At 37.4% G+C, this 11,869-nt stretch overlaps 1 protein-coding gene across 1 annotated transcript in view; it reads left to right on the top strand.

Annotated features, from left to right (window-relative positions):
- The window catches only part of KCNN2 (potassium intermediate/small conductance calcium-activated channel, subfamily N, member 2), a 71,175-nt gene extending 61,851 nt beyond the window's left edge, over positions 1–9,324 (top strand). The window contains exons 7-9 of the mRNA XM_010568448.1: positions 1,933–2,060; positions 6,670–6,739; positions 8,604–9,324. Of these exons, the coding sequence (XP_010566750.1) occupies positions 1,933–2,060; positions 6,670–6,739; positions 8,604–8,891 (486 nt within the window). The 3' untranslated portion in view covers positions 8,892–9,324. The remainder of the gene's footprint in view (positions 1–1,932; positions 2,061–6,669; positions 6,740–8,603) is intronic.
- Positions 9,325–11,869: the final 2,545 nt, after the last annotated feature.

The raw sequence follows: 11,869 nt of genomic DNA on the forward strand, positions 1-11,869 counted from the left end.
TTTTCCATATGAAATATGATTTAAATTACAATAACATCTTGTGAAGTGAAAGAATGCAGTGAACAAGGCAATAGATATCCTTTATTGAAATAAAACAGGTCAGTGTTGAGGGAACAAGAAAATGAGTAGGAGCTACACAGTCCTCTCAATTTGTTTAATTTTTGTTACTGAGACGAGCCAATGTGGAGAAGGTCCTTACACTCACAACACGAGCTCAGCAGAGCTTGTCCTTACTGATGGTGTGGAGAGGGATGTCAATGCCTGAGCTGGAAACCAGGGCTCTGCTCCAGGCGGGAAGGAGGTTGGTGACTCACTGCAGGTCTGTGCAGCGGTGCAGTGCTGCGCTGCCACGGGTCGTCTGCTGCAGAGAGCTGCGTCATGTCTCTACACGCTGTGTTTCCAGGACACGTCAGCACACAGCTCTGGTAGGGCTGGCTCCCTTGTTTCGATGCTGGTCACCACTAGCAGCCTGTATCTCCCCTAAGCAGTCACGGTGGGGAAAGACTAAGGATGAGTGGGAAGGCAGTTCTCATGTAAGTATAAAGGGTGTCCAACTTGGAGTGTCTATCAGAACTTGTTGATGTACACTCCTACTATAGTCAGTTAAGCTCTTGTTGATACTAGACCACAGACAGCAATTTGCCCCTTCCTAACACAGCCACTTTTCTAGTGTAATCTGACAGCTGAGCTCAAAGTGTCTTTCAGGAGAGAAAAACATTTTGTAAAGATGGGCCAGATTTTGAGTCTGGTGTTCATTTGTGCCTGTTAAAGTTTATTTTATTCAGCTATCCTTCATATAAATCTAAATATCAGTCTAATACTGTATCCAGGTGGTGCTTTGGTAGCTTCAAACTCATGAAACTCAAAGCACATGAAAAGCAAACCAAGCAAACAAATCTGAGATGCACATCAGGTCACAAATCAGTTACGCGGATACTAGAGGTCTCCTCACAGCCTGAAGATAGCCATACCTTGTGGAAATGCAAGGACGAGGCAGAGATTTTGAGGAGGTCTCTAAAATGTAATTGTGCTTCCACTGAAGTCAGGATCAAGGTTCTCCAACACTTCTACAGCTACAAGGTGGGGACCCCTTGCTGGGAAGAGCTATTGCATGGCATTCCTGCAATGTCTTTACCTAGACATTGACTTAACTTTGATGCTGCAGTGACTGGCAGGATATAAATTTGTAGGGAGGAAAAATAAAGATGAATAATAAGGACAGTTTGCAAGTAGCCTAGTCATTCGGTTATTAATCAACATTGCACTGAAATTCTTTATCTGTTGTTTTCAAGCAAATTTTGGAGCACCAAAGAAGGAACTGTAGGTGGTCTTACCTATAACATTTTATGGAAAGCCTAATTTAAAAAAAAAATTCAAAGCACTTATGAAATAGAACACTGGCCACATTAATTGACAAGATATTTTTTCATCTCCTCAGAGAATGGTAAAAAAGAAAGAAGAATAAAAAAGTAAACAAAATGAAAAAAAATATGTTCAAACATCTCTGAAATTTAAAAGACTCTTAAATTGCTAAGAGAATTAAGAGGTAATAACCACAGAACAAGAAAGAGAGAAATTTTATGATCCTATTAAATAAATTTAGTTAATTACCATACAGATAATGCATTAGTATTTCCTCACTGTAATTTATATTGCTATAAACACCAAATGGTGCTAACTCTTTAGAAGAGAGACAAATTATTCTCCGATGCAAAGAGAGCTGGTCCCAATATTATAAGTAACACAGAAATTACTCAGCAGTCCCCTTGGTCCAGTTACAGCTTTCTGCCCTCAGTGCTGCAGCTTCTTGATGTCCCCACTTCCCACAGTTAGGCAGGGTTTTAAGTGCTTTAGAAAGAGTTTATACCAGAAAAGACAAAACATGACATAATGCTATTTTTGTCAGCCTGGTGTTTTTCTTTTATTAAACAGGTGAAAAATGCAGCGGCCAATGTACTCAGGGAAACATGGTTAATTTATAAAAACACAAAGCTGGTTAAAAAGATAGACCATGCGAAAGTAAGGAAACATCAACGCAAATTCTTGCAAGCTATACATCAGTAAGTACTATTTTGCTTTATTTTCCTCTCCAGGTGTTTTCTCTCTTAGTTTCCCTTTCCCTCATAGTCACTCTTAGTCCCCATGTCCCATCCTGCCCCCTCCCTTCTCTCCCCACTCCCCTCCCCTTCTCAGAACATTGCTCTTGAGGTTGATTTTTCTCTCAGAGTAAGAAAAAGATAAGGTTTTACTGTATTACCTGTTTACAAAAAAAAAAAAAGTATGATGGCTGTGTATGTCCAATCTAGGGTAAATTGAACTTGTATTTTTTTTAGAAGTTTCCCATGCTTCTTGAATTATCTAAGACTTTTTTTGTCTTTTGCCACTGGGACTATCCTTTGTTGTTATGTATTTGCTTACAGGTAGTAAGATACAAGCTACAATAGACAGAAGAAAATGAAAAAAAAATTCATTTGTAGTAGATGTTTTAAGAATTTAAAATCGGAATGATGGGATAGAAGAGAGCCTATGAGTATGTATATAGTGTTTAATGAAAAGAATATACATCAAGCATCATTGTACACCCCAACAGCAATTAGTTGCCTCTCTCCACCATGTAGTCTCAGTGCATAAAATCAAATGTCGGTATGTCAGCTATGACCCCTGGCATCTGTTCTAGAAAATGGGACTATATGCCAACAGTTGTTGCGTGACCTTTGAGCACCTCTGGCATGATTCACATGAGTTCTTCCCCTCTGCTGAAATCTTAAGAGGTTGAAAACAAGCCTGAGAACTGTAGCCAGTGGTAGGATTAAGCTGAATTATGGTATTGCTGGACTGTAAGTATTTATCTAAAATTCATAATACATATTTGTCATAAAGCACATCAAAACCAGCAGAATTGCACAATGATTCAGTTGCTATTCCTTGGACTACATGGGAGTTAAAAGGGACTTTTGTCCCCAGGAACCACACATTCTTCTTGAGGAATGGTCAGGACCCATGCCACTATTTGTCTCCTCTACCTGAGGTAGCCATTTGTATAGCCTATGAAATTAGTTTCCGTGAGATACTGGGGAGATGTAGATAAATTAAGTTTAATTTTGAACTGATGTTTTAATAACTTTTGATTGTGGGTCTGTGTCTGAGCCAACCTGTGAGGAGATGTGAGGGAAGCATCCAGCAGGAAAAGAACACTTATGTGTCATCTGGCAGGAAAAACAGGAAGGAAAGGCCAGGTTACCATATTTCCTGTTAGTAAATTTAGGCTGACAGTCATTGTTTCTCTGTTCCATAGCAATGTTTTACAGCAATGGGTAGCTAAGCTTAAGGTATAAGTAATCTATAAACCTTGATTACTATCTTACATTTAACAAACTTGCAGGATTACATTTTACTGTGCTATTGCAGAAATACTTGAAGGACTAGAAAGACGACAAAAGGCGAGGCATTTTTTATGTGGATATAAAAAGTATATTTTCCCAGTTTGGTCATCCTGCTTAGCTTAAAGGATTGGGAGGCAGAGAGGAGTGGCAGAGGTTCTGGGACAGAGGATGGCATGTCCTGTGCATCCTTTGCTGGACTCGAATCCTTGTTTGCAAAGGTTATTCCTTAACGTTTTAACTTTGCTATTTATTTTGTGTGTGTCTGTGTGTGTGTCTGTGTGTGTGCACACACACATGTTCAGAGAAGAATCTAAAAAGCACAGCAGGCTCGATCTGCACATTTATGTATCATTCAAGCCCAGAAGATCTTCACAGGATGTAAAGTGGTGTTCTGAATCTGCCTTAAAAATTCATTAATCAGGTGGGGTGAGGAGGGTGGCAGCAGTAATTTTTTCCTCACTGTGCCAGCCAAACTTTGAACAGCTGTGTTAATAATGCATTTCCCTCTGTCCTTCAGCACTTTGCATCGCATTTCCAAAAGTTTTGTATTTAAGGAAAAAAAAAACAAAAAGGAAAATATTCTCAATATGCTGAAGAATGTTCTGTGGATGAAAACACTACTCTCTAGCAGTTTGCTTTCTTCCAGCTGTAGCAGAGTGGATGGGTGCAAATTACTTTTTCTCCCTTTGCATCTCTGAACTTTCCTCAAGTGACTCATGGTAGTATATGGCTCTTTTCCATCTTTCTGGATTCTTAGTTTTTTATTGGTCCCCCTCCTTCACCTTTCCAACCATTTCACTGGAGACAGAAATAAAAGGAGTGAAGTTTCAGGGCCACTTTTATACAAGAAACCAGAACAGATCATGGTAACAGTCTCAAACTCACAGTCACAGCTCTAAAACTGCCTTCAGCTGGTCTGCGTCTTTTTTGCTTCTCATGCACACTAAATAAGGTGAAGGTGAAATTATCAGTCTAAATGATCCTATTAAAAGACATTTTATGTATGGTATGAATAAGAAAATGTACAGATGATAGTTAATGGGAAAGTTTGAAGCTATTGCAGGTTCCTTCTTCATGAATGCAAGTGAATTAGACTCCACTTCAGGCAGTTACTAATTGAAAGAAGTAGTAACTCCCTAGGACTTACCACCTGCTGAATCGAGCCCACTGTGCTCATTTGGTTGTTTTAGTATATTTTACAGTTTGTTTTCTTTTGTTTTGTCTCTTTATTTCAACAAAATGAAAATAGAGCTCGGAAGTAAGTTGTATAAGCTGTTCCTTTCTAAATTTGCAGAATTTACCACTGTCTGCATGCAAAAAATAGAGTCTTTATTTGTGAACTTCAGTGGTCTGATTGCTGCCATGGAAACGCGATCGAGAATCATGATCTTTTGCTGTGATAAGTGAAGTTCATAAAATTAAGTTGTTTCATATTTTCTTTTAATGAATTTAGGAACGAAAGTCTGACAGTTTTCTTTAAATCCGGCTGCTGCAGCTAAAGACTTGCCATTATCTAGAGATACATTTTTACAGTCTGTGATAGGTATTGGGTTGGTTACCATGAGGAATTACCATGTTGGTGTCAGCTGGTACTTGTATTGCTACAATAACAACATATTTCTTGGAATTTTAAAATTAAAATACTAACTGGCAAACAGATGAGTTAATGACTCTTAAGAAAAGCAGAAAACACATGTTCCACAAATTGAGAGATGCTCACCAGAACACTAGGGTTATCATTCTCCAGTCAAATCATTACATGCTTACCTCTGAGTAATTATTCTGTTCTGAGACTGTGATGATATAACTCCATACCTTGGAGACTACTCTGTATTTTTTGCTTTAGAATAACTCCAGTTCATAGTCTACATTTATGTTGTGCTCTGAAGGAAGCCTCCAGGGGAAGAAGAGCATATGACATGCCAGTAACAAGCCGCCGAAATGTCAATTTTATGTGAACAATTGATTTCTACCTTAACACTTATTTCCATGTGTTTTAAAAGATATTTCACTCTTCACAAGTTACTTTCTCATGGTGGTTAGCCTAGATATGCAAGGAAGTGCTCGGTAACTAAAGATATGAACAGAAACTTTCTGATTTTGGAATATCTCCAAGAAGGCTTTCTTTAAACAAGCTTTCTAAGTAACACCATCACTGAGAAATAGGCAGAATATACATTAGCAACCCACCTGCCACAAAATGCTGCCAACTTATTTTCATGTGACAGCTGACCAAATGGTTAGCTTGGTTGGCCCTTAACATACTAGTAGACCGCATGGTATCTTGTAACACATTGTTTATAACTTGATATGTTGTTTTTGAAAAAATGCTATTTCCTGCTTAGACCAGCCACCAGAAAAGTCACTGAAAGTCCAAGTATTTCTCTGTTGGGAAATGTTGAACAAGTGACTCGTACTTAAGGGCAAAATTGCTTATTTGTGAAAATTGCATCTGCAAACTACTCCTCTAGTAGTTAATCTGAAAAACGTGGACTTTGTTTCAGGGAACACATAAGAAAGGTCCTATATATGTATGTATCTTTCAAAGAATGTGCATAACTAATAATAATGCAGATAGGCAGGCATCAAAGAGAAAAATATACCCTTGCTGCTTCTTTCATAGCTTTTCAGTGCTGTAGTTTAAATAGTGCATTGAAAAGGAATGTCTAATTTAAGTTTAAAATATAATTATATTTAGAATCACAAATTATGTAAGCAAATTAAATGTATTGGCAAGTGTGTTGGTTATTTAGCTGCTGGTCAGATGGAAGTTCTGTTTAAAAGTAATGAGAAACTCACTTATCACTGTATTTCCATCAGGTTCAAACACCTGCTAACCCAATCCATTTCCGACAGAACAGGGCTAATACCTGTATCTAGTCATGTAGGCATGGGAAGATTCTTGATTGCTATAACATTAATGATGAAAACCAGTTGCTCTATGTTTCTTCCTATATCTACTTGTCACGATACTGAGGCTTTCAGGAATGTTTTGGCTTTCTTTCATATAGTCTGGATAAATTGTTATCTCCCTTCTTGAATTCAACTTTGACCATGGCAAATGGTATTCTCAAGGACATCACATTCCCTTGCTCTTTCCTTTTTTGCGGTGTTGAAGAAGCATGCTTCTCATTGTAGCAGGCACATGACCAATTCTGACTTTACACAAAGTACTCAAGGCATTGTCCATGCAGTTATTTGCTCTTGTAAGTTTTGTGCATGCTTTTTAGAAATCCTAATGTGACCACATACACAAAAAAACCTGACTTAACATTCCACTTTTTAGATTAAGAAGTGTAAAAATGGAACAAAGGAAGCTGAATGATCAAGCCAACACTTTGGTGGACCTGGCAAAGGTTAGTAGGCAATTACTGTTTTAATATTCATCCTTTCAAAATGAAGAGTTTGTAAGTGAAAATGTTATGCATTATACATGCAAATATTGTTAACAAGTTTGTTATTTGTAGAAAATGAAAATATGTGTGTGGTTTTTGGTAACACCTACTGAATGAAACATCTTGTTTATGGCTCTGACAAAAGTTTGAATGCACCATAAATTTTTGTTTTTGTGCATTTGAAGAAGATTTCACAATTGAGAGGCTGATCCTGAGAGCTCCTGAAACGACTGCAGTGGTCACGGTAAATGCTGAACCGTGAGTCGGCCGTAGTAGTGTAGTGCTGTGTAGTAAAGAGATTTCCCATCCGGTGCTAGTGACTGTGCCATGAGGGACCATAGTACACAGACTCTCACACAGTCTGGAATTAGAGGTTCTGGTTTTCCATTCCTGTTGTGTTATGCAGCAGTGACTTTCGACAAGTAAATTTAGGTCTGTGTTTAAGTTTTTATAATGAATAATAGCGGCCTACTTTGCCTATACATCGTAAGGCTTTATTAATGTTTTTTAAGCCATTTGAGATGAGGTAAAACAGGCTATTCAGTTGCAAACTGCTTGTCTATTGTTGCTGGAATTTTTCATTAATATCAAATAATACCTAGAGAGTTAGAGGGCTGAGCTGATAACATTCCAGGTTTCACATTAGACCTCAGTATTTAACAGTTACTTTGATCTTAATTTGAGGCTACATTAGAGGCATTAATGGGCTTTTCCTAAGGGTTTCTTTTACACCTCTTCATGTACCTTACAACCCCCTTCAATTTAAAGTGCATCAAAGCAAAGATTAAACTCTTCAGTGTTCACTCCCCTTTTGCTTTAGAGAACCACCAGACAGCTTCGGTTGCTGAAAATACATTTCAGTCTAATGCTTCTCACAACTGATAAGGACTTTTCAGATACTATTTAACATAGACTACTTTGCTTTCAAGGGTTATGCTAGCATCTTGAAACAGGGAGCAGAGAAATGGGTTATCGAAACTCATGTGATACTGAAGTGCTTTACATTTCAGGCAGTCAGTCATTCAATTAATATTCATTCCCTTCGGATGGTTTATAAACTTCAACCAGTTTGTCTACTGAATTGCATCCAGTTTAGGCTATCAGAAGGAGAAATTTAGTCATTATTTTTAACCGGTTCCAAGTCTCTGTGAAATAACACGTTTCAGGTTACATTTTTAGTGACCACTATGGCATTTTAAAGTACACCCTATACACTTGCCGTAACCAAACATTGTTTTGTAGAGGGCAGATAGTCTGGGGAATGCAGAAGCAGAGAAGCATACAATGGAGTTTTTCCTCCTTGCACTACATTTCAAAAACAATCCACTCACCTACTCTTACTACAGCCAGTTCAAGAAAACTTCGTCAGTTTAAGGAGAAAGCAAATGAACAACATTTGTGTTCCGCTTAGAAGAATGAGGGTGTTTAAAACCAGAGGAAATACAGAAGAGTCAAGGATGGATCACAGCTTTGGAGCCTTCGGTCTTCTGGTGGCTTACACAACTGACTGTTGACAAAGCTTAGCATGGTGCATTTCTAAGAACCTGAACTTCCAAAAAAGGTCTTGTCTTTTGTCTAATTCATTTAGACCTTGTCATCTAAAGTGTTACTCAAAATACATTACATTTCTGCTCAGCAAATTTAGTAGAAGGTTTATTCTGTATCTACAAGGAAAATTATTTCACAAGACAGACATCGTTATAATATTCATATTCTTTTTTTTTGTGAAGTGCAAAAGCATTTACAAACCCTTGTAGAGTTGTGCTGCTTGTTACAGTACCTGTAAGGTCTCTCTAAACCTTTGTTTACATCCTTCTACTTTCAGACTCAAAACATCATGTATGACATGATTTCTGACTTAAATGAAAGAAGTGAAGATTTTGAGAAGAGAATTGTTACTCTGGAAACTAAACTGGAAACTTTAATTGGTAGCATTCAAGCTCTTCCTGGACTGATTAGCCAGACAATCAGCCAGCAACAGAGGGATTTCCTCGAGGCTCAGATACAGAATTATGATAAGCATGTTGCCTACAGTGCTGAACGATCACGATCTTTGTCAAGAAGAAGGAGATCATCCTCCACAGCACCACCAACCTCATCAGAGAGTAGCTAGAAGAGAATAAGTTAACGACAAAATAAAGACTTTTTGCCATCATATGGTCAATATTTTAGCTTTTATTGTAAAGCCCTATGGTTCTAACCAGTGTTATCTGGGTTCTGATGTCAGAATCTTGGAAACCTGAACACGTTTTAGGCCAAAATGAGTGAAAACTCTTCTTTTTTCCCCCCTCCTCCTCTCAGATGCACAGTGAATGCACCTATTATTGCTATATTAGATTGTTCCTCCTGTAATTTCACTAACTTTTTATTCATGCACTTCAAACAAACTTTACTACTACAGTATATAATATAATAAAAAGGTTAATTTCTGCATATAGTTGCTTGGTTACTTGGACTTAACAACTAAAAAAAGCTCACAATTTAGAGGCCTAATTATATTATAAACTTCTAAGAATCAAAATTGAAGCTTAATAATTATCTCTCAGTATGAAAACTAATTCTCTAAACTTTGCTTGCAGTGGAGGGGGAAAAAAAATCAATATTCGTCTATCAGTGTGCTGTATATGTATAGTCATTTTAAAAGGTCACTGACAGCTTCGATTTCTGAAGTGATTGATTAAAAATATAGTTTATCCTAGAAAATAAGTTATGAAGTACGCTATGGGTTTTTTAAATCTTCTTAGGGCTTTTGTTTAACATGCATTGGTACACACACATAGATAATATATATACATATATACTTATGTATATAAAATTATTTATGCAATGCCCATGGCAAAGATCTTTTAAACTGACTATTTGTAAAGCTACTGGCATGCAAAAAGCACAGGTAGAGTCCTGTTCATTTATTCAGAGTCTCATAATTATGCCAGGTAAGTATGTCCAGACAGAAGCATCACTTTCAAGCTGGCATTCTCCCATTAATAGTATTTGGGTTTTGAAAGTGTTAGGTTGCTAGTTTCTCCACTCCCTTTTTTTGTATCTAATGTTTCTGGTGAATGACTGACACACAGAGTTACAGTATACACAATTGTGTGATGGCAGCACAGTATTCTGTATACATTATGTTTGGGTAATCCCCGTGGTTTCTGCTATGCAGTCAAGCTTAGCAAGACACTTTTAGCAATATTTCCAAAAACTGTTGCAAAAAAAACCTGCTATAAACTGGAGTTAACAGCAGTGGGGTATCTGTGATGCTTTACTTTCATGCACAAATAATGTGGTCTCCTGCTTTCTTGAAAAAAAAAAAAAACCACAAAGCATAGTGTACACATTTGTGAAAAAGATCTGGCTGACTTTTTGCCTGGTTTATATTCCAGAATAGGAAAAATAGGTAAGCTTAAATGCTCAGTACATGCGACTTCCATTCACAGTTCCTAATTATAAACAGAGAATTATTTGGCTTTATGAAATATTTTATAGTATTTGCTATTTATGAAATATACTAGTCCCCCCCTTCCCCCTCCCCCCTCAATTTACAGACAAAGGTAACACTATAGCTGAGTATAACAAGTAGGCTTGCTTCCAAGGAATACATGTGTTTCTGAGGAATACTACATCTGCCTGGAATTAACTAACATGCAGTTGAAGGAAATGGGGATTGCTCCATGAGACATCGTGAGTTCTGGGCAGTAGTGACAGGCAGGGAAGGTAGTAATGCAGAAAGTCAGGGCAGAGCTGTGCTGGACAAGACAGAAGAGCTGTTCTTCCCAGCACCTGAAATTCCCCAAACCAAATACATAATCTGAAAAACAGCATATGCTTTAGGCCTGTTTAAAATAAAGGATCTGCTTGGGGGGGGGGGGGGGGGGGGGGGGTGTTACAAAATATATAACTGATGAATGTAAGTTAAATCCAGAGGCATTGCTTGTTTACAAAAAGGTCAAGAGTTACTCCAATACTTTTTATGTCCTTGAGAAAGGTGATGACTTTACAGTTTTTTCCCCCTAGATGAGCAGGAGAGTTGCATGCCTTTGGAGTGCCTTGTTTACCAGGCTATGGTATTTTGTGACTGGAAATAATAAGCAGTATGCACAGTATTTGCAGTTCTGCTTTTGTTTTTATGAAGTTCATTTCCAAAGAAAAAGATGGATATTACATAGTGCTAATACTGTGCTAGCCCACTCCTAAACTACATCAGATTTTTGAGTGGTCGTGAGGCCACCCGCTTTACACTGTTGGCAGCATTAGAAGTAGTGATTAATAATATTGGAAATTAATAGTCAAGTTTCAGAATTCTATTTTTGAAGCTTTCTTTTGTCCATTCTCCCATTTTTTGTGTTTAATTTAGAATATTTTTCCTGTCATTGAATGTGAAATACACTTGCTGTAGCTTGAATACATTCCTTTTTGTCCTGTCAGCTTGAACTAGCTCTTTTGTTGTTTACATCTTTTTTATATTTGTAAGACATGTTTTTTTTCTCATCTGGGTTGTACAACTGGGTTTTTAAAGAACTGTAGCTCCAGGCTGAAAATTATTGGCAATCTGTCAGAGTTAAGTTTGAATTAAGATCCAGCTATAAGTATTGAGCTGGTTTATTCTGATGTGAAAGAGCAACTGTAATCTTTGACCTCTCAATGTCTTTTACACAGTAGGACTCAGGAGCTTGAACCTACTAAATTCTTGTATCAGCTTTATGCAAGCAGGGCTGTGAAATGTACCAGGATTATCCCCATCATTGTTACAGGGCTCTGTAACAATCTGCCAAATTCTTTTGGATTCCTTTCTTTGTTTTTAAAGCAAATAACAAATGATGACATCATGGAATACTCCATTGCAATTTCGTAATTTACTCTAAAGTTCACTACAAAAATTTTATCTGCATTTTTGGTACTGATGATTCTTTTCTTCAAATACCTGGTTCTGAAAAGCACTTAAGTGCTACATGTGAATGCAGTCGAAGAAAAGGTAGATATAAACTTAAGTTTAGGAGAGCACAAAGCAGTATGGGTTTGATTTTCTTACTCCTGATAAAAAAACTCCTTTTAATCTTTCCTTGTTTGAGTTTTGTAGTACCACAAATTCAATTA

The sequence above is a fragment of the Haliaeetus leucocephalus genome, unplaced genomic scaffold (assembly GCF_000737465.1).
Source record: "Haliaeetus leucocephalus isolate CR32 unplaced genomic scaffold, Haliaeetus_leucocephalus-4.0 Scaffold241, whole genome shotgun sequence".
NCBI lineage: Eukaryota > Metazoa > Chordata > Aves > Accipitriformes > Accipitridae > Haliaeetus > Haliaeetus leucocephalus.